At 36.8% G+C, this 24,116-nt stretch overlaps 1 protein-coding gene across 1 annotated transcript in view; it reads left to right on the top strand.

Annotated features, from left to right (window-relative positions):
• HMGCLL1 (3-hydroxy-3-methylglutaryl-CoA lyase like 1) overlaps positions 1-24,116 on the top strand; it is a 73,599-nt gene that overhangs the window by 30,673 nt on the left and 18,810 nt on the right. Inside the window, exons 6-7 of the mRNA XM_088530618.1 lie at positions 10,731-10,794; positions 15,222-15,410. Of these exons, the coding sequence (XP_088386744.1) occupies positions 10,731-10,794; positions 15,222-15,410 (253 nt within the window). The remainder of the gene's footprint in view (positions 1-10,730; positions 10,795-15,221; positions 15,411-24,116) is intronic.

The raw sequence follows: 24,116 nt of genomic DNA, 5'->3' as shown, positions 1-24,116 counted from the left end.
GAGGAGGATATAAGGTATTGGGTAATCAGATAAGTGAAAGGTAAGATAATCAGAAAGCAAAACTTAGGTACTGCTTTGATAGAAATATGCTTTGCAATCACAGGGTGACTTTTTCTTGCAGAAGTAACAATCAAAAAAAATCTGCTCTCAGAGCCTTTAATTTATAATCTTCTCCTTTATTTAGCTGCTACTGAAAAGGATGTTTTGAGTGACAAATTGGGGAAATGGCATGTTCATTTGTGTATCCCATGGAAATTTTTCTATATGCTGAAGCAATTAGCACTTTATGACATTTTTATGTCATGTTCTTTCCAGATCTCTGTTGTGAGCATCACATATGCTAGTCAAATAGCCGTAGAAAGAGGGTCAGAAACTTAAGAATTTCAGAAATTGGATTTTGCGACCCAGTTTCTGCTGAATGCTATTAAAGCCAGTGTTTTAGGAGTAGAAGGATGGGATGTTAAATACTTCTGGTTTGCATTCATTTTTTTTGATTTGCTGCTCATCATTTTACTAATTCTTTTCTACTTCAAGGAGAAAAATAAATTCAGGTTTTATTTTGTTTAGTAGCTTCTATTTAATTATGATAATTAAATATTATTTACGATTGTTGAAGCACAGGGCATGTAAGTCTGAGCTTGTCACTCTAAATACGCTTTCAGCTATAGGCAGCCTTCAGGGTTTTTATCATGTGTGCTCTAATTAAGTCCCTCATGGTGATCTTTCCTTTTGATCCTATCCTCTCTTAGTAGCCCTAAAAATGACCTATCCAAGACATAGGATGTAGATGATTTTTTTGGATCAGAGAGCAGCTAAGGAAACTCGATAACCACAAATCCATGGGCCCTGATGGGATGCACTCCAGAGTTCTACATGAGCTGGGGGATGTCATAGCTAAGCCGTTCTCCATCATCTTTGAAAGATCCTGGAGAACAGGGGAGGTGCGGGAGGACTGGAAGAAGGCCAATGTCACGCCAGTCTTCAAAAAAGGCAAGAAGGAGGACCCAGGCAACTACAGGTCAGTGAGCTTCACCTCCATCCCCAGAAAAGTGATGGAACGGCTCATACTGGCTGTTGTCTCCAGGCACATGGAGGACAAGAAGGTGCTCAAGAGTAGTCAGCATGGATTCACCAAGGGGAAATCTTGCTAGACTAATCTGATAGCCTTCTATGATGGAATGACCAGCTGGATAGATGAGGGGAGAGCGGTGGATGTCGTCTATCTCGACTTCACCAAGGCTTTTGACACTGTCCCTCACAGCATCCTCCTGGGCAAGCTCCAGAAGTGTGGGATAGATGAGTGCACAGTGAGGTGGATCAGGAACTGGCTGGATGGCAGAGCTCAGAGGGTGGTGATCAGCGGTGCAGAGTCTAGTTGGAGGCCTGTAGCTAGCGGGGTCCCCCAGGGGTCAGTCCTTGGTCCAGTCCTGTTCAATTTATTCATCAATGACCTGGATGAAGGCACAGAGTGCTCCCTCAGCAAGTTTACTGATGATATGAAACTGGGAGGAGTAGCCGATACCCCAGAGGGCTGTGCTGCCATCTAGAGGGACCTGGACAGACTAGACATCTGGGCGGTGAAAAACCTCATGAAATTCAACAAGGCCAAGTGCAAGGTCCTGCACCTGGGGAGGAATAACCCCAGGCACCAGTACAGGCTGGGGACCGACCTTCTGGAGAGCAGCTCTGCGGAGAGGGACCTGGGTGTCATGGTGGATGATAAGTTGACCATGAGGCAGCAGTGTGCCCTCGTGGCCAAGAAGGCCAATGGGATCCTGGGGTGCATTAAGAAGAGCATCTCCAGCGGGTCGAGGGAGGTGATCCTGCCCCTCTACTCAGCCCTGGTGAGGCCACATCTGGAGTATTGTGTCCTGTTCTGGGCTCCCCAGTACAAGAGGGATGTGGAGCTGCTGGAGAGAGTCCAGCGCAGGGCCACAAGGATGATCAGGGGCCTGGAACATCTGCCCTATGAGGAGAGGCTGAGGGAGCTGTGCCTGTTCAGCCTGGAGAAGAGAAGGCTGAGAGGAGACCTGATCAGTGTCTATAAGTACCTCAAGGGAGGCAGTGAGGAGGATGGTGCTGGTCTCTTTTCAGTGGTGGCCACCGACAGAACTAGAGGAAACAGTTAGAAACGGAGGCATTAAAAGTTCCACAGGAACTTAAGGAACAATTTCTTAACATTGAGGGTGACAGAGCACTGGAACAGGCTGCCCAGAGAGGTTGTGGAGTCTCCTTCTCTGGAGATCTTCAAAACCTGCTTGGATGCAGTCCTGTGCCACGTGCTCTAGGTGACCCTGCATGTGCAGGGGGGTTGGACTCGATGACTTCTAAAGGTCCCTTCCAACCTTAAGCATTCTATGATTCTATGATTCTTTGATAGCTCAAGTTAGAACAGATGAACCCCATCCTTATGTGCCTAAGGATGGACCTTGTAATTTCTGTAAGTAATGATATAATAAATGCATTAATTAGTGGTACAAGATGACATTGAATAAAGCAGTGGACAATGATATGCACTCTGTACACTGAGACCTATTAGGTAACCAAGGCAAAAAAAACCCCAAACCTGCAGCCTTTGCTCAAGCAAACTCCCATATCTACACAGTCTGGCTTCTTATGGGAGTTTGGTATGCTAAATATTTTGCTTGAATTACTTAGGTAATAAAAATATTAATATGCATAAATTGTATTTATGTTATTTTCAATACAGAGATTGTTTCCTTTCTAAAGCGCTATTGTTGTTTAAATGTTACTTATTTGCAGGAAATGGATAATTTAGTGCTTTGCCCTAACTCCTTACTTGTATAGTTGAAAAATGCTTCCAAAAATAATTTTAAGGGGTTCAAATTTTATTTCCTATTTTTACTGGCAATTTAGAATTTATGTAGTGAGTGTAAATCATTGGCAATCCTTGAATCACATGAAAAATGCACTCAGTTGAGTTGAAACTAAACTTTAAGCTTTTGCATGTCTAACTGTTGCTACAGCTGCACTAACATTGACTCGATCATCATCCAGAAAATTTATGTTGTCAGCTGTCACATTTAAAATCTGTAGCACAGTACACAGTTTTCTAAATGTTTACTAAATTAGTTCAAATATTTATGAAGAATTGAAATCTTGCATATGGTCTTAGAAGTTAGACCATTTATTAGTGTCATAAAGGGTTTTTTTATTTTTATTCTTTGTACATGCATTAGAACTTTATAAAAACATCTGGGACACATTCTGTAGAGACACTGTGCCAAATCAGTGTTCTAAACTGTGGTCAGCTAATGACTACTATGCATATTTTGCATGTGAAATGGCACAAAATACTCTTGCTTTTAGGATTGCATCTTTTAATGCATAATTTAGGTACTATTAAAAAATATGACTACTCTTCCAGTGCATAAAGATGAAGCCAAACAGCCAAGATTGGTGTGAAGCTGTGGCATGTGCTAATTACAAGTAGTTACTTGACTGTGTCTTGGTTTAAATGTAGTGCAAATGTAAATGTAGTATACCGAGAAAATGTCAGACAAGCACATTTTAGTTAAGCTAGATTCCTCTGAGTGCATTCCAGAATTTAAAAAGACACAGAAATAAAATGCAAGTACTACAATAGAAGTCCACGTTCCTTGGGTGGGGTGAAATAAGGAGTCCTCTGTCCCCATTTTTCCCACAAATGGAACTTCAGCACATGGATTGTGTCCTGTAAAAGTGAAGTAGCTTCCAACTACCTTCTGTTGAAATGATCAATCCTGTACCTGACTGTTGTAATCCTAATGCAAATTTACTGGGAATATAAAAGCTGAAAATAGTATGTTTTTTGTCTCAAAAGAGCAGCGCTTTGTGGCCATCATTAAAAACAATCTTGCATACTTATGGCCCAGTCTTGAAAAAGTTTTGCATGAATAGCGCTTCTGAGGCCAGCTGGACTATTTGCATGTGCAAATGTGAAGTTGCATGCAAATATTTAGAGGTTCAGTGCTAGAAAAACAGATGGAAATGTTTGCTGTAGAATAACAGTTTTAATTCTAAAAGCCTTTCTTTGAGAAGCTGCTGCTTCTTAAAATTATGCCTGTAATTCCCTTAAAATATATTTTGTAGACATGTAACTTTTAAGAATGAGCAGTATGATGAAGTTCACAATATATAAAAGAATATTGAAAAATATCAATATTCTGCTTGTATTTGTCCTTGTATAAAGTATAAATATTGATTGATGTACTTGAAATACAGAAATAATCTTTGCTATGACAGGTAGGTACCACACTGGTTATTTTTTTGCAGTATTATTTAGTATCTTTAAATATTATGCTATAATGCTAGTGTTGCAGGTTATTACAGATACATTTCCTTGTTGATTACAGGAAATATTTATTATTATTATTATTGTAAGAATTTGTGATAATGGACGAAGATGTAAAATTATAGAAATTATTTTAAAAAATCATTTTGCTTGTCTTGCATCTGCCAGTGATATTTTGATTTATTTTGAATTTTTGAGCACATACTGATTTTAATATACCTAGAACAAATTATTCCAGGAGTTAATAATCAGCTATTTAATTTGAATAATTTAATTGGAAAATTTGTTAGAAAAATTCTGACTATCAAGGTAATATCATCTTTATAATTCTGTTCAATAATGCCTCTTTTCCTTTTATTACATTTCATACATTTGGCTGGCCTTATATTGCTGTATTTTATATGTATAATTAGGGACTTTATGAGAAACACTCCAACAGTGTGGTCTTGCACAAATCAGTACAGTTCAAAACTGCATGCATTTTATGAATACAGACAGAAACATTGAATTCAATTATTTTCTGGCATTCTGGAATACTTAGGGATGGAGTACACTTTTTTTTTTTCTGGATTTGCTTTAGACTGCCCTTTTGACAACATTGAACAGTTCTTTAGCGTAGTCACAGTTACGCTGATAGCAGGGGGTTTACACCATTCTTACTGCTTCAGGTATTTACGAAAACCAGCTGACACCTTCGTGTCACTATAAGTCAGCCTAACCTTGAGACTTTGGGAACACCACGATGTAGGCGTGCCTTTCATAGAGTTGGAAGCAGCACATTTTGTGTGTAAGTGGTAAACAAGTCTTTCTGCTCACACTGCATTAAGCCAGCTGCTCGCAGTCCCCTGGCACAACTTGAGAATACAGAGATTTCCAGGATGTAGGGACTGTGTGTGTTTTTGTCGACTGGGAATAGGTTAAGAAATAGACATAATAGCCATTATACTAGCTTTATCTTACTGGATAATTACACGGTGTAGGAGGAGAGCTTTTCCTTAGGAAATAGTTTTGTACTACCTTTCACACTTTTATTTATTTTATTTTATTTTATTTTATTTTATTTTATTTTATTTACTTTATTTTTTATTTTAATTTTATTTTTTATTTATTTTCGTGCCTGCAGAAAGGTAGAAAATAATGCTGGTGAGTCAAAGAAGATAAATTTTTTAATTTTTTAATATATGACTCCTGGGGAAATTCAAAATGATTTCTGTTTCTTCGGAAAGATAATGTAAAATTAGACTGTAAATGTTATTATCAAATTATAAAATAACAATGCAGTATGTCTGCTGGTATGACATTGGTTTCATTGGTTCATAGCTTAACAGATACACTAAATCTGAAGTGGTTAAGTGGCCCTTTGTTACAGTCATAGTTTTGCTTTGATTTTACGTGGAAAGTTAACTTTTGCATTGCTTTGCACAAACTGTAGCTGTGTTTCCAGGCACTCAAAAGTAATGGAGAATATTATTATCATAATCTTTCACTTTGAATGGCACATATGTTGTTTAGAAATAAGTACTAAGTAAAAAGATTTTTTTTTAATTAAAATTAAAATGAGAAAAAAAAAAGCTGGCCTTTCTTACACATTTAGGACTTGGCTTGGAGATTCTTTTTCTGGAAGAATCTCCTTTCCCTCCCCTCTTCTTTCGTTTTCTCTCTCCTTACAGTAAAGATTGCCTGTTCCTAACAAATGGCTTCCTCTGCGAAGAGTCAGAATATATCAACCTTAATATTATGAATTCACGAAATGATCGGCATATACACTTTAGCACGAACATCCAATAAAAATAAATACATCTGCAGTGAACATGGTAAATTATATGCGAACTTACACTATAATAATAAACAGGAAACAGCAGCATCTGAGTCTGCAACTGGCTTCTCAGGAGGCTCCATGCTTCCAGCTGTGGTAGCAGCTGTGGATCTGGCTCTGGAAGTCTTGCTGAAACAAGCTGACAAAGGGCTGATTACAACACGGAGTTCAGTTTCTGCTTGGATTCATTTTGCTTTAACACACTTTGCTTATGAAAAGTTTGCTCATTTACCCCGTTTGTGTTTTTTTTATCCTGCATTTCACAGTCATTGGGCTTGTGTGGTGATTATCACCATTGCTAGTGACCTTGATTGTGGGGACCGTATACTGTCTATAACATTTATGGAACATTGCAATTTGGTTTTGGCTTATTGAAAGATATTGAAAACTCTCTTTCTTTCCTCTTCCTTCTCCTCCCCATCCCCAGAGACTGTTTAGCACTTTTGTCCAAAATATTGTACAGTAAAGTTGTTACTGTTGCTATAAGCATAAAAAAAACAACTTTTGAGTCTACCAAAAGATACTCACCTGCAGTGAAATCTGGAGAACAGGCAAGTGTCTGGGAAAGCTCTGCCCGACAAAACAAGCAGAGTGCTTCTCTTTATCACTTTTTTACTATAGAACCTGATTGAGAAAAACAGCATCTACCTGTATTTTCTTAGAGCAGCTTTATAGCACAAGCTTCACATATTGCAGGTCCCTCTTTTCACCTCTGGTTGCATGGGCTCTTTTCTCGATGCTAGAGACATGGTTAAGCTACAAAAATTTCTGGCCTTGATGCAGTGAAGATTTAAGCACATACTAGAATTAAGCACTTCAATTGCAAAGTCTGCTTTGTGAACTCTTAGAAATTTGCCTCTGCTCTAATAGTGTGGAGTGTCTCTGGTGAATATCTTGAGACCAGCACAGCCTTTTTCGTTACAAATTCTTTTTTTTTTTCTTTCAGTCCTGCCATCTTTTTAGAAAACAGCTGTATTCTCCAGCTTAATTGAATCCCAAAATTGAATCCCAGTTGCCTCTGTAACTGATTGCTCAAACTCTTTTTTCTTTTTCCCTCTGCTTCTTTTCTTCAAACAGGATCCTACTCATTTTTCCTAAGGAAAAATAGCTATAATCTGATCTTCCTTCTGTACTCCCTCCTTCTATAATCCTTCCTCCTTCTTCTCCTCCACTGTCAGAGCAGCAGAAGTTTCTTGTCTACTTTCCATCTGTACCCCTTCCACTTGCCCCAGTGACCCCACATTCTGCTCTCCCTCTTATTTCTTCCCTCCCTTATTCTCTTTCTTAACCTCTCACTATCCCCTGGCTCTTTTCCATTGCAATATAAGCAAGCATTTGTCTCTTAAAAATTTCACTTTTGACCTCACTCAGTTCTTCATCTCATATCTCATCGTCTATCTCTTCTTCATTCCTTAGCTCATTGAAGGCGCTGTTTATAATTACTGTCTGGGGACCCTCTTCTGTGATTCCCTCTTATAACTCCTACACTTTGGCTTCTGTTCCTTGCTTGCAACTGCAACAGCTCTCACCAAACTCCCCGATGACCAGATCTCAGAAACAGTAGTCTATCCTCATTCTTTTGACCTGTCAGTAGTGTTTGCTGCAGTTGACCAGGGTTGTCTTTACACTTTTGTCCTCTGTTGCCGTAAGTGGCTCTGTCTCCTTGATATTTTCTTATTTCTAAGCATACCCTCAGTATGTGGAGTTGTCTCCAAATGAAGTATTGAACGGGCGTAGGTGGTGGTTTTGGGGTTCTGCTTTGGCTAGTTTCTTTTCTCTTTTAATGCCTTTTGGCTTATTTCAAACACTAAAGAAAAAATATATATCTGCCAAATGAAGGTACAGATAGCAGATCTACCTTTCTATCACAACCTATCTCCTCTCACTGAAACTTATTAATTTGTAACTGCACAAGTGCAATTACAAAGCATTCCATCCAGAGCTGCCTTGGGTCTAGATGTTTTGGCAAATGCTCAGAGCAAATAGTTGATTATCTTCCCTCATTTATGTAGATCTGCATATTTTCTTGTATTTTCTACTTTTATATGATAAGCTTTCCGTACCCCAGCTAGCTGTAGCAGCCCTTTTCTGCATCAGTTCCAGCTTGTATTACTTTTTCTATGAATGACTCAAATCGTATCTCTTATTTCAGTGTTCTAGTGTTACGTACAAATGAAAATACTTGTCCTGATGTATATATGGAATGTATTTGAATCTTTTAAAGCCTCATTTTAGACATTTCACTTAATCATTTCCGTGAACTGAGTCCCGCTTTTATTTCTCCTGTCCCTTCTTCATAGAATCACAGTACTTTTTTTGTACAATGCCACTAAATTTAATATTACCATTATGCTTCTACTTTTTACACCAATTAATTTTATGAAAAGATGAAATAAAAATTGTGCCAAACTCATCCTTGATGAACTTTATTAACGTTTTTTTCTTCAATCTCCACAGGACTTTATTTTCTGTCTGTTAGGAAGTTCCTTACTTGTCTAGTTCTTTTAATAAGTCTTTATCTCAAGTTTAATACTGAATATCAGTGTCCAGATAGATTATGTCTGCCATATTTTCTTTGTTTAAAATTTTAGCCTAAGCACGATGATATAAGCATGCAGAGAGCTCATAATCTCAAACAGATTTGTACACTGCAGTAGGCAGATTCCTCAGGTCATCGCTTTCAGCTAGCCGGTGTGAACTACAGGGAGTATTTCCTTGTTCTGTGGATACCCCTTGGCCTATTTGGTTTGCTGTACCCCATTCCAGATGTCATTCATGCCACATTATCACTACCAAATGCAGGTCTTTTTGATAATAATATATATGTAGCTGTTAGGAACATGTAAGATATGGCTAATAGAGGGAGCATTTGCATTTACTTTCTTTGTGTTTAGTACTGTTTCTCACTTCATAATGAGCATTGTGGCTTACGTTGCAAAATAATCCCAGTAAAAGTCTGTGTGTTCTGTAATCCTAGGTAGCATAGTATTATGATAAAAATCCTTTGGGTCTGAGAATATTCATGCCTAGATTCATTTGAAAATCTGTGCATATGCATGTAAAATATATGGAAATTATCTTAAGCTGTCTTTGAGTACATATCACTGAAAAGCTAGGCAATGTTTTTACTTTTGAAAGTAGCTACCTCTTTTTTTTAGTGTAGATAAGCTAATTCAAAAATTTGAAACTTAAATCGTGACATCTTAATGTCAAGGAGGGCACATATTTGATGAAGTCTATTGCCAAGTTTTGGGAATGTGGTTTTCATAATAACATACAAATAATTGAAATCATGCTCAGTAGGAATCTGGACTAGAATTACGAGCAGGATGTAATGTACCCAGCCCTTTTAGTGGAAACAAAATTAATTTCTTCATCAGGACTACTCAGATTCTTTTTAAGTTCTTTCTTACTGCTAGTTCCACTGTGTAACACTCTCACTCACCTATTGGAATGGAATATGCTCTAGATGGTAAAATGCTGACCAATTTTTCATAATTTGTTTTTGCCTGTTACTCACTCTGATTTCACATTCTATCAATTTCTTCTTCGGCTGCAAATAATATATCCCTTACCCTATGGATCTTGACTATATACAAACTGGCATCCATTCAGATCAATCCAGTTTGCACTATAAAGTGTATAATTTAACATTTTATCCTTCATTGTTCGTGGAAACAGAATGATGGGGAATCAATGAAGGCTCTTGTTTTCTGCTTAAGCTGTTGAGCAACCTCCCATTGGGACTAGGGTTCTGTCTGCTTCTGAATCTGTTGTAAATCCCTGTACAGCCAGACATGTTTTGATTTTGAAAGCCTATTTCTGGCTAGGTTAATCTTATTCCTAATCGATTTAAGATCAACAATTAAAAGCTCAATTGGAATTTCATGGCTTTTAATTATCATTAAAAAATTGAAATTTAAACCAAATTCTACATTAACACAGTGTTAGGACTGAACAATGAAGGCTCAGTGGTGGCGTTTTTAATGCTTTGTGGAGCAGATAGCTGCTGAGAGACACAGGCTGGTTTCTCAGTTTTGTCTTGTCCAAAACCATACTTAAGCTGCAGCCAGCAATTGAATTAGCATTTTTTCTGGAGTACTGGGATAGAAAGGCCATCAGAGAAATTGTGTGGTGTAGGATTAGAGCCATTCACCACAATTCCATTTAATGTAGTAGAAGGGTTGTTCTAACTTCCTTGTGTCCTTGTGTTGCTATCTATGGTCCAGGTAGCTGGCACAAAGAGGTAATCGATATCTTACTCCTCTGAATATCTTGTGTGGGCCAGACAAAAAAAAAATTGCACTGGCCTTTAAAATTTAAAAAGGAAATACCAGGAAAATTGAATTTTCCTGCAGCCGCATTAACTTGACTGCATTACCAGTCCTTTACAATTTGTGACAGACATTGTCCATAGATAATGCTGTAAAACTATGATCTGTGATTTAAAAAAAGAGAAATCAGCTATTTTCATCTGATGCAATTTTAATTACCCTATGATCTACTTAAATATTCAAAGTTATACTTAAAGTAACATTTTTTTGAATGTAACATGTGAACCAATATTGATAAGTCTATATAAAACAAAACTATCTTAGTGTGCTGTTCTTTTTATTGCAGGTATGTGTCGTGCGCGCTGGGATGCCCCTATGAAGGAAATATCACACCAACTAAAGTGGCAGAAGTAAGAATGCCTTTCTAGCTTGTCTTTCTAATGGTAAAAATATGCCTTTTAAAATTTGCCTGAGTTATTTTCTCTACTTAATCTTAAAAAGGTCTTTAATTAATAAAATTTAAGGGAAACAAACACAAACATAGTTTACTCTAAAACTTGTTGTATAACCTCACTATTTTTTTCAACCTATCCAGTCAAGTTTAAGGAAAATAATGGGTTTTTATTATAATCAACCTTGAGAAAAAATCTGCTATTTCCTTCAACAAGATGTCAAGGAAATATTTAAGGAAATAGACTCAAGTACATATGTCAGTGGACCATGTTGCATGAGATGATTTCCAGCACAACCTCCTCCTGCGAATGGAACGTGCTGTTAAATGTGCTCTGTGCTCCCGTGAGCGTATTGCACACTGTCCATCCATAGTGCCACTACTAAAACACTGTGTTTCTGGCACATAAGGTGCTAATACCATGTGATTAAGGCATGAATCAAAACCCATGCACAATGTCATTTCCTGCTGCTTACTTACTCCACTCCTATGATACTCCTTCCCTCCCAGCACCCTTTTCCAAGTAAGATAAAAGAGAAGGAAGGAGATGTTTTGTCCATCCTTTCTCTCCAGCAGAGACAGAGTTGAGGCCCTAAAAAGGCAGGAGAGTGAAATACAGATTTCTGCAGGAAGACAGAGAGCAAAATTGAGAGTGGACATGAAAGTGAGAGAATTCAAGAGTCAGCAAGACATGCTGACTTTGCTCCTTGAGAAGATTTTTCTTTCCTTCTTGTGCCTTTTACACTTAATTACCTATTTTTGGAACCTTAGCAGAATTTCCAAATCTTTTTTTTGGTTGTTGTTCTGTAGCAGCTAGTCAATATTTGTCTTATATCTTGTGTTCTGTGTGTGTGGCTTCCAGGTCCTGTACTTCTGCATCTTCTAGTTTACATTCCAGATGGAATTTGTGATAGTGCTGCTCCCACGGCAGCCACATATATTTGCACTCTTTGAAAAAATAGCTAAATTGGAAGGTATTCAGTGTTTCTAAATTAATTGGTTTTAGTATGAAGTGAAATTTAGAAGTGACACAGCTTTAGTTACAGCAGTGATGACAGATTCAGCTGTGCTGTTGGTAAATTGCTTACTGCAATATCATGTTCTCCAACAGGCTTCTTTCCATGTGTTGCTCATTTTTTAAAACTAACTGCTCTCCTTGCACAGAAGAGCTCCCTTTCAGTGTGACAGTGGGAGAGTATTCCAAACCTTTTACTCACACAGTTGTTATGTTTTCTCTGTTCATCACAGTAAGTTTTTTTCTATCTGTTCATGATTCTGTATGTGCTTAAAAATATATTAAAAGGTACCTCATTAAGTTATTAATGCAGGCCCTGATTCAACAAGAATTGATGCTTATCTAGAAATATCTGATTAGCTGTTAATGGGTTTTGCATAAACACATGCACTCATTCTTTGCTGAATCAGGATTATAAGAATTACTGTCTGTGCTGCTTAACTCTGTCAGAGAGCTGCCTGCTGGTCATCTTTTCGAGGATGGGAGCATGTCACTTCCATGACACTTTGCATTGCAAAAGCAAATACAGCTTAGGTTGATACTGTTTCTTCCAAGATCAGCCACAGAGAGCAGATTTTTTTCAAGCCTTTTTTTTTTTCCAAACCTGGAACAAAAGTAATTAAGAGAAGTAGTTTGCAAACCAGACTACATGTATTTCTGGCTTACTAAATATGTAACCATTTTACACATAGGGATTTAATGGGTCTAAACTTGAGATGCCTTCAGACTTGTAGAATTAATCTAGGACATCCATCTGGTTCTTCTCATCCTGTAAAATAAACCAGTGAATAACCCTGTTTTATAACTCTGCTTTCTAAAAAGGAGTCACTTTTTAACCACTTACAATCCTCCAGTTAGTTTGTGATCTTTAAGGGTAGGTTAATAAGGCTTGAAAGTTGTTGGAAACCCATGGTAACATCCTTGAAACTAATTGTGTTGCCCATTGTCTTCTAGGCATATACTCGGCTGTTTCTGTATGGAGCTGTTGTCTCTTTGCTTGCATCTTTCTTGCCTTAGTTCCCTTTTAACCTAGATCAGTGAATTCATACAAATATTATCCAGTATGTGGTAATTTCCCCATGCTGATCAGGCCACAGAAAATGTATGTATTCTGTTTCAATATTATTTAGATAATTTCAAAGTTTCCCTTATATCACAAGTTTGCATTTATGCCATTATTCACTTAAAAAAAATCTGTAACTGGAATGCAACCTGTTTATATTCAATTTAAGAGTGTAATTTTAGATTTTCTTTCCAGCAGTAGAATTGTTCACGTGCTTAAGGAACGCCTACTGGATCAGCCCCTCACATTTTAGTCAGTGCCTGGCATCAGAGCGGTACTCCCACAATGAGCAGTACAAGACTTGTGCACAGTGAGGTTGTTGAGCAGTGAATGCAGAGCACAACGTTTTTCTGTTAACAAAGCTACGTCATGAAGTTCTGATTAAACTGACAAAACAATGTGTTCTCTTCTTCCTTGCCCTCCTCCCCAAAATCCATACTGGAAACTAACAAAACTCTAAGCAAGCAAGCCTTCTCTTAAGATAAGCTAGAACTGACAGAAGAACAGCGGGATAGAAAATCCAATACAAAAAGCTACCATTCAACTTTAAAACATACATATTTTTCTTGGAATTAAATATATACCTCTTTGCTTTTTAAGTTTAAGTTTAGATCATGGAAAGTCAGTGATGGCTAACCAAGTCACCTTGTTAGTACTCTCTATCAAGACCTTTCAGAGCTTGATTTTCCAAAAGCTGAAAGACCCACAGACTGAGCACATGAAAGAACTGAATCTGACAGGATTTCTAGCCAGCTAGAAGTACCTGGGATCAAATATAGAAAACAAACACCTAAAAATATAGTCTGCTGCTTTCACGCAGATATTAGACAAAAGATTGGGGGTTATCTAACTGCAGACGATCCATTTTTTTTTTCTTATAGCTGTGGTCCAGCTTAAACAGCTGTCTTGTGTTGACGATATAAAAATTTGCTGCGAGATGAAATCCTGTGAATGTCCTGTGCTTAAGGATATATCGAATTTATGATGGTATGGATCCAGGACTCTGACTTTAAAGCACAAAGAGTTTTACTACATTTGCAAGAGTCACAGAACTTGCAAGCTTTGAGCAGAGCAATTCAGACTACTTGAAGTTCTTTTTCAGCTGTTCTTTGAATTAAGTGAACAGCAATATTAATCCATCCGGGACTGCTGGTGCAGTGCTTTGTTAGCTTCCTCAGACGTATTCACAGCAATCCTACTAATGAAGTCTTGGAATTGCTTTAACAGCAAAGCACAGGGCAACTGAAGTTGTCCTGGAAAAAGAGGATTCTTTTTTTTGTTATTTCTAAACAGTTGATTTCTAGACTGGGACTCCATGCCAGTGGAGTTTCCTTTTGGGAGTGTTATTACACAGTGGGGGATGCTAAAGGGGACAAACATACTCAGGAACTGAAAATAAATTAAAACCCTTTCCAAATAAATTCTACAAGCTAAGATAGAAAGTTTCTATATTCAATTTCTAAGGTGATATTTTCAGTGCAAACATAATTTTGTGCTTCCTGGTATATATCTCTCTCCACACAGACATTACAGGGCCAGACCTCAAATCCCTTATTCATACAAAAAAACTCAAAGGCATAATTCCAGGCACATTTAGGGCTCTACTTATAGACATAAGAAGCATTTGTGTAGGGTTTTCTTTGGTATTAGGAAAAATCTTGAGACATAAGGACATGATGTTAATTCTTTTTACAGTTTTGCTTTTTTTTTGTATTTTAATGTTTGGTATTATGAAAAGCAAGCAAAATTGATGCTAGCTAGAGTATGTTAAAACTTCAGTTTTCATTGTTGCTTTCAGTGCCAAGAGAAAGCAAAATCAGGCTTCTAGTTAATTATTTATTGTCTTAGTTCAGCCAAGTGCTTGGCTCCATGTAATAAGCAAGCAAAAGGGCAGGTCTTTATCCTGTACAACTTGTAAGCTGAAAAGTACATGAAGAAAACCAAACAGCTGGAAAATCCCCGAAGAAAGGAAAATGTTGGGAAAGGGCTTGACAGAAACTTAATTCATCGTATAAAATCTTGCCTGTTTGGATTCTGTGGGAGAGTCGAAAAGCATGTTGTTGATGGATTTGGCTTGGTTGGTTATTCCATGTAGGGAAACAGAACTAAAAACTTCAAAAAGAGAGTCTTTGGGATGCTGTTTTAGTGGCAATTTTTAAGAATAAATAGAGGATTTCTGATAGTAGGTCCACCTCAGTGAGACAAAACCCTATGTGTTATAGGGTTACAACTAACAGCAGTACATGTGTCCTTTTAACTGTGTGTTTCACTCTTCACCTTGACCTCTTTGTGTTTCTTGTCTACTCAGGTGTCTAAACGTCTGTACAGTATGGGCTGTTATGAAATATCTCTGGGAGACACAATTGGTGTGGGGACTCCGGGAAGTATGAAAAGGATGTTGGAAGCTGTTATGAAAGAAATTCCTCTGAATGCTCTTGCAGTTCACTGTCATGACACTTATGGCCAGGCGTTAGCCAATATCCTCACAGCCATACAGGTAACTGGGGTTCTCCTTTTATAGATATGATAGTAATAGTTGAATTGAAATAATACACAGATTAAAAGATCTTAATTTTAAGGACATCAAGAAGATAGGAAACAGGCACTCACCAGGCTTTCAGAAAGCTCATGCTTTAGATTTTCTACAGGTATTACTGCTTTTGCTTATGCCAAGAAAATGTCAAAACACGTTCTACAATCCTGCGTGAAACTGGAAATTGTCAGTTCTGAACTCTTACCTATTTATTACCTTGAATTTCAAATGAAAACATTAAGAGACAGTGATAGTGATTAAAAGCCAATAATTTTGGGTGAATGAGGGAGAAAAATATATTTTCTTCTGATGTCTCGGATTCCTCTTTTGTTAGTATCATGTGCACATTCACAGACTACTAAATTAAAATTTTCTAGTTTAAAGAGGTGACTAAATATAAACCAGAACAATGCGTAATTTAATGCATTGGATTTGCTTGATAAATTTAAATGTTTTGGGAATGTGTTACAGAGAACGAGGGGTTTAGTACTGCCATTATTAACATGCCCTTTCTATTATTTCATATTTAGCAATTTTGCTTTCCAGATAAGATGAACAATAATTTTATATCTTGTTTAATCTAATCTGTTGCTAAGTAGGCAGCAAGAGTTAATTTCTTAGAAGATGTCTTCTCCTTTGAGTTTGACATGCCACATATGTTGTTTAGAAAGAACAGCAGTATATTAACAGTTTTAATGATATCAGCAAGAACAATGAATAGTGGGAATATGGGAATCTTGTGAGCATTCAATTAGATTCATATGTGAAAATCCAGTAAAAAAGATTCTAACTTTTACTTGTGTATTGATTCTTACTTGATTTTAGTGCTGCAAATGGGTACGTATGTATCATGGGATAAATAAATTGCTAATTTCACAGTTAGCTTCAGTTGCAGATGTAATAGCTGAAAGCCTGAAAAACCCTTGAGCATGGGAGGAGTTCTTCATAAAAATACTTGAAGCATTGTTTCTCACATCCTTCCTTAAAATAATTGCTGTCTGGTGCCTACTAAGCACCGACACAGTGACTATGCTTTGTTAAGGCCAGTGCCTGTTGTGGCTGATAGATTTCACATTTACCTCACGCTCCTATCTTTTTATTTATTTCATAAGTTTTCTCAGCAAGAGCTAACTGGGGAAAAAGCTCTTAGGTACCTAATGTGCAGTGTGAAAAATAGTTCCCTACCCAACCTTCTCTGATTACTGAGACACTAGGGAAACCTGAGATTCCAGTAGAAAAATAAAATTCTGCTACAGGGCATTTCTAAAGGTGCTGTATTTTGCGCTTACATGTACTTGCCACAGATTTAACCAAGTCCTTGATGAAATAGGCATTACACATGCCCTGTGACTGGTTTTATGCAAACTGCTCCTTGGCTTAGTCTGAATGTAAGACTCTCGGATCCTCAAACTGGGTCCCTACATCAAACATCCTTTGCTGTCTCTGTAGCCTACCACTGATTCTAAATAATAACTTTGTTTAAAGAAAACTGGTAACTAGCATTGAGTTAAAGATGATCAATATTATTTCGAAAACAGGGCAGCTTTTACTGGACATCTTTATCATAGAGTGCCAAAGCGATTGTATCAGAAGAACTAAAAGTCACTTCTAGCCCCTGCTGTTAGGCTTGTTTGTATTTTCCTATCTCCCAAAGGAAAATGCAGGATAGTTTAAGGTGTTGGAGCAAAATCTCTTGTCTTAAAATCAGTATTTTTTTTTCACTATCTCTACAAATGAAATTTCTAACCTTTCCTTCTTTATGAGCCTATATGACAGATACAGTATTTCATAAGGTGAAAAATTTGTTTGAGGAGTTATAGAAGTAACAGGCTGCATCTCTTGTATGAAAACAATTATAATGAATATTCAGCAAGCAAATTGCTTTTTTCCAAAGACACTGTAGACTCTAACCTCAGGCTGAATACTATTGTATATTGTATTTTTTAAGAATTAATGAATGACAGATGTAAAGGCACAAATCACTCTAATTCATGCAGTGCTTGGATGGGAGATCTCCTAGGAGTGTAAAGAGGTGCTTGTGATTCAGTAAGACTTTTTGTACAGCTCATATATTGTTTCATGCAGGATTATACCATCCAAAATATTTTCTTTTGTTTGGGGCTGATCCAAAGTCATCTAGAACTGACAGGCTGTATCTGTATAAGAAATTAGCATGGAAGTAGCCATATAACAGTAGTATCCATTTTATGTCTTGTCGTTTTAGCAAAAGGATAGGTAATGATAGATGGAGGAGAGATAAGCCACCGTTTAAAGGATAAGTAATATTTTGAGTTGTTAAAGTGAATAACAGATAGAAAGCTTTGCCTGGAGAAAGGAGAGACACTATTTCATGAAGAGAATCTGTATAAAGATGTGAAGAACATGAAATGATGTTTTGAAACAAAATATTAAATATTTTAAGCAGAAACATGTTTTTTGATTAACTGGCATAAACTTGGTTCAATCAGGAAAATAACATATTAAAATTCATATTAACATATTAAAATATTAAAAACATATTAAAATTCAATTTATTCAAGAGCCAAAATAAGAAGATAGCAAGTGGTGTGGTGATCTAATTAGGGGTTGTGATGTTTTGGGTAAAAAAAGGCATAGGTTAGCTAATGTGACAAAAACAAAATGCAGCTAAAACAAATAGCAAAATATATCTAGGCAATTGTTACAGACCTCCAAGGCAGAGTAAAAAGATGGAGTTCTGTGTTTTGAGATGCCTCAATACCGTAGACCACTGATCTCAGGAGATTTGAGTTACTTTGGCAATTAACTCCCATTGCATTTACAGAATGGGTAAGAAGCAGGGTGTATTTTAATGGAAGAACTACTTTCTTGCATAGCATGTGTAACCACACTGGCAGAAACAGCTGAATGAGTCTGTTTTCATAGCACATATCTGAACATGAGAAATAATATACCAAGAGACATAAATGAGTGATAGCTCCATGAATTAAACAATTGCATGGCAATCTCATAGAAATTTATCAAATTTGATTCACTAATCTTAATTCATTGATGTAGACTGATCCTTACACTGTTGGAATTAGGCCTAACTTACAGAAAGGAAGTGTAAAACTCTAAAGACTCATCAGAAAAAAGGATTTTTAACACTTTGTGTGATCATTTCTATCTTATTGGACACTATGAGATGAATGAGTTTGATGAATTGTCAAATGAAAATGCATTTTTGTTAGGGCTTTCTTTTTCCAGAAAATGAAAACTTCAGGGAAAATTAAGAACAATCCCAAATTCACACTTTAGTACCATAAATTGAATTTAGCAAGCCTATAATTAAACTTTCAAACCATCAAAGCAACTGCAAAATCCAAATTTATGAATATGGAATTTTTCATCATCAACATTAGAATAAAAAGCACTTAGAGAGAGCTGAAAATATTTAATACGGTTTTAATAATGTTTTAAGCTCCCTGGATTTTAAAGATTAAATAAACTTGTTTAAGTTGCCTTTTTAAGCTGCTAAATTAATCCGTCTATCCCTTGGCTAACCAGGTTCTGACCCCTTTGGTTGACACTGGTGACACTAACCGATTTGTATATACGTTATTTTTTGGCACCAGTTTGCGTGCAGAATAGGGCTAGATTCACACAAAGGCAGTTGGTGTTGATATGTTTTGGGTGCCAGAACCAAAGAGGAATCAGAACAGAGATACATAAGCTCTCATCGTATGGATTCAGGAGGGCTGATATGCTACAAGACTAGAGCAGCCAGCCAAGGTATGGCCTGAGTTAAGCACTGAAAAAAGGCCTGTGTTTGAAATCCTCCTTTTCCATGATGCCTGTGGTCCTGCACTTGAAGCCTTAAGTGAGACTAATTTTCTGCCAAAAACAAAGAGAACAGAGGAGGTTGAATTAACTCAAATTGTTATTAATTCATGCATGTACTTTTATTTAGGTGCTGATATAAGTGATCACCATGTTGGATGATCAAAATTCAGGGCTGTGTTCTGTACACGTTTTCCTTGGGTTTAGTTTTCAAGAGCTTTGTGCTTTTTTATTTTTCTCTTTGGGATTTGTTTCCAAGCAAACGCAAGCAAGTTTGTCCTTGATGAAATTGCCCCTTTTTCATGATTTTAATGCAAAATAGTAGCTGGTCTCTAATGCAAAACAGTGTGAGCTTTTTATACTTTGTGTACAGTTGCTTGGACAGGGCCACAACTTTAAGGGACATTAGATGAGCTTCGTTGCAACATACTTTATTATGGGAGAATTATAAGTACATAAAGTAAGAATTAAGCAATAAAATTAAAAACTTGGTTCCTTGCTCATGCATGTGTCAAACAACAATCAAACAACCACAGCATGCTGGATAACAAAAACAATACATTAAATACCATTAGGAATTTATTATTATTATTATTATCAGCTGTATGCTGGGGTAACCAGAGCCCAGCAGTGAAATGATTTCCACCTAAATCATTTTTAACAGAGCAAAAATAGTCACGATAGGTTTAGTTAAAATTTCAACACTGTACTAAAGACAGCTTCTAAAGTCAGTAGGGAGATATTATAGAGAATGAATGAGGTACAGGAGGCAGGGACCATAAAATCTTGGCTTGTCTTTTCCCAGTTTGCCATGTCTCTGTGCACATGACTTTTCTTCAATTTTCCATTTCTAAAACAGAAATGAGGTTTATGAAACATCCATATGTTTTGGGACTTTGAAAATGTAGGTACTTTTGCATTCCTGTTTTGAGAAGGGCATAGAGGTGGAGAGGTTTCAGTAGTCCTAACAGCTTTGCTTTCTGCAGCTTACAAAATAATAAAGTTATGCTAGGAAACTGGAAAGCACTTAACTGAGAGCTCCAGTTTTCTAAGTTCAGATGGGGAAACATTAGAAAAAAAGACAGCTTGACTGAGAATAGCTAGTATGGGATTCAGGAAGGGCTGGTCATGCTTCAGTATTTCCCTGGAATTCTTTGAGGCGGTCACTGCCAAAGCAGACAAAGGATATACAGTGGCCATCATATGCTTTGATTTTTCAGAAAACAATTTACAGTGTTCTGTACTAGAAGTTAATATTAAGGCGTGGAGACGTGTAATAAGTGGAAAGTTGGCTAAATGGCAGGAAACAAATGGGAGTTATAAAAAGGAATTTCTTCAAGCTGGAAAGCGCCCACCAACAGGGCAGTGGCGGGGATCGGTCTGTGGGTCTCAGGTTTTTCTGCTTAAGTTAATAACTTGCAGTACCATAAGTCTCATCTTAGGGGCAATCGTTCTAGCTAAAGCTGGCTAATATTCTAACACAAGCAAAAAAAATAAAAGTATTTGGGGATAAAAGCAGAAGAGTAGGAATATGCATAATTTTAGATAAGGTCATGTAATAGGTTATTTGGTAAAATGTGCCTTTCTCTTCCTTTTTTGTAAAAAAAAATCCTTGTACAGCTTTTTACTTTTACATTTATGTAGGAACTGATTTATCCTGGACACTTACTAGTGTGTGTTTTTTTAATGGTTTTAAGAATGTAAGCAATAGTTTTGAATTATCTGTCAGCAAACTAAAACAAAATTCCTTAGAAAACATTAGTTTGTTTTTTTTGTGTCTGTATGCCTTGCTCTTGTTTCCATATAGAAACAATGTAACACATAGATGATGCTAGAAGTTAAAAAGTTTATGAGTTTGAGCAGAAAAAAATACATGATATTAAGAAAGGAAAAAGTGATTAAAATCATGTAAGAATGATAGGTACCAAAACAAAAAGGAGTAAGTCTGTCTGTAGCTAAAAGCAAAGAAATCAGGAGGAAAATGGCAGGTGAATTGTGAAAATGTTCCAGATTGCAAGGTTTCTGTGAAGAGAACTTAAAAAGAGCCTGTGTACCTTAGGACAGTAGAAAAATGCTTGTGTTATAATATCAGATAATACTACTGCTGTGAACAGTTGGATAGTTACTTTTATAAGTGAAAAAACATACTGCAGAAATGAACAAATCAGACCAACATTTGGGAAGAAAATGAAAGCATGGGCAGCCACTGTGAAAGTCTGAGAAATCTTTTGAAGTATTTCTAATGAAGTTTTTTCTCTCTTTTTTTTTTTTTTTGACGGGGGAGAGATGATGCTCTATAAAGGCCTTGGTTTTACACTGTTGCCTGTAATTTCAAAAAGAAAAAGAAAAACAAACAGGAAAGTAAGTGAATAAATGGTAACACCCCTGCTCTTTTCTCTGATGAATGCAAAAGAAGGAGCAGCTTTATTTTTATTAGTATCTTCTGCTCTTTGCAGGATGTGCCTGCTATGCGATTCCTGAAGGGCTTGATTTTTCTGTAGTTCACAAATGAATTCCTCACTGATATTATTACAACTGTTACCCCATTGGAATAAAGTTTAGACGAGTTATTTGAGTTCAATTTTAATAAGTTCCTGACTTGTTTCAGAATGTTTAAATTGTGAACTTTTCAGGAGAGGGTCTGGTCCAAAGACAAAGGTGTGTTTATATGAATATACTAAGCCTTTTTTTTTTTAATGAATTTTAATATATCCTAAGTGATTAGCAAATAATAGAAATCTTCACTCCTCAAATGTGATGATTGAATTTCAGAAGTTTTCAGTCCTCAACCAGCAAACCTCAAGTCTAAATCTGCTTCAAGACAGTAATCAGACAGAGAGATCCTGCAGCAGTTAAAGATTATTCTCATCCCCAGGTTCTCCCACTAGAGCCAACTTGGAGCAATAGACACAACTTCCCTTTGGCTAAAATTCAAAGCTCAGCTGTCATTTTAAACATTTTTAAACCTAGAATTTCTCATGCAAATCCACTTATTTCTCTGTATATATCTCCGCAATTACACATAGAATTATCACTATAGATCTAAACGGAATATGAATGGAGAAATCACTGCACAACTGGAGAAATAAAATCTAAAATGTTTTTTAGCAGTTTTCCATTTTAAAGATGGTTATATTCTCATCTGGAATGTATGCTTTCTCTTTCGGGTTTCCCATTCTGTAAGTAATATTCAGTTGCTGTTTCACTTTCCTCAGTGCCAGTAGGATGTTCCAGTTTCAGCGTCATTGATAATTTTCTATTTCATTAAATCCAGAAGCATTAAGGGCATTAGGATTTAGGGGACTGACACCTGAAAAGTATTCTACTATTGCTTCCACTACTGTGCATCTTTCTTCTGTTTCAGATATAATTCTGTGAAAAAAAAAACAGATTCAGACAATCTGCTTTAAATAATTGATCGTTATTAATTGTACTCGCAGCATTATTCTTTCAATTTCACGTTTGGAACTATGGTGTACAAAACAGAATGAAATTAGATTTCAAGAAACTGGAGAAGAGAATCGTCTTTCCCCCCCTCCCTCACCGCCCCATCATTTGCCAGTTAATAACAGACTTGTAAATTCGTCCTTGCACACAAATTATTGTGTTCAGAAAATAATTTAGACATACTCAGATATATACAGCAGATTGCAGGCCCATCCACATGCAATACTCAGTATAGACTGTTATTACCTACTTCTCCTCTCCTTTGTTCTCCTTTTTTTTTTTTTTTTCTGTTCTTTTCTTTTTCAGTGCATCGGGGGAGTGAATGCAGTGCTGGCAGCTCACTGACAATAAGGAAGAATGATATGAAAAAACATGTGCCCCTGCATTCACCTAATCCCTGAAATTTTCTCTGGCACTTGGCAATTTTTCTCTTCCACTATTTTCCTAGTCATTGCTTGGTAGTTGTAAGTCCACATGGCCAGAGCAATAGTCTTTTTACAGACCTCCTTTTATCAGCCCAACTGTCTCTTGTTTAACTTGACTATTTAAATGGCTAAGAGTCAGCATCATCCAGTTCTGAAGTGGACTGGGCAGTAATCCAGCTCTTTCTGTTAGAGACAGACATTCATTTTTTTGGACTAGAGACAAATTACTTCCAAATGCTGGAAATGTAAGAAGGCTTTTCAAAAAGGGTTTTCAGGTGTTTATAGAACAAATTAGTATAAAATAGTTTTCAAAATGCTAAGCCCAATTTGAAATAAATATTTAGTACTTTTAGGAGTTGTCAAAATATAGCCCTGGAAAACTGAAGTCACTGATCTGTTGCATGCATGAAAAAAATAACGAGGGCACATTGGTGTCAGATTCCCCATGCATTTTTGTATTGTGCCTCAGCTGGATTGCATGCATAAAAAGGTAACATTTGATCTTTCTCTTTTTTTTTTTTTTTTTTCCAAGAGACTGCATGGCTTACTTGTAGGTTTAATGAGCTGCTTGCCAGTAGCAATCAGAAATGAGACTGTTAAATGTTATTTTGCAACAGTTTCTAATATGCTTTTTGAAAATCAGAGTCTAGATTATGAAGATGACTGGAAAACGAGGAATTTCTGTTAATGTAAAGTCTGATTTTTTGGCTCATTTAACACCACGTAGGCACTTTTTGGCTCAAAGAAAGACAGGCTAAATCTCAAAAGTCTGTGTTATTTGTCCCTTTTGTAAGGCCTTCTTGTTTCTCATGCATTTTGCAATTTACAAAAAATGAAATGGGATTTCCGCAGGCAGAGTTTCCTACACAGCTGACTTGTCCCAGACCTGCCCTATCCTTGCAGGCCCGTCCCCTTCTCCCTTTCATCCACCACCTGCATTTCTTTATCCATTCCCATTTCATAAGATGACACAATAATTTTGGATATCACACTAGATGAG

The sequence above is a fragment of the Tinamus guttatus genome, unplaced genomic scaffold (genome assembly GCF_059628265.1).
Source record: "Tinamus guttatus ecotype Peru unplaced genomic scaffold, ASM5962826v1 Tinamus_guttatus_pri_ptg000383l, whole genome shotgun sequence".
Lineage (NCBI taxonomy): Eukaryota > Metazoa > Chordata > Aves > Tinamiformes > Tinamidae > Tinamus > Tinamus guttatus.
This window is presented reverse-complemented; position numbering and strand designations above follow the sequence as displayed.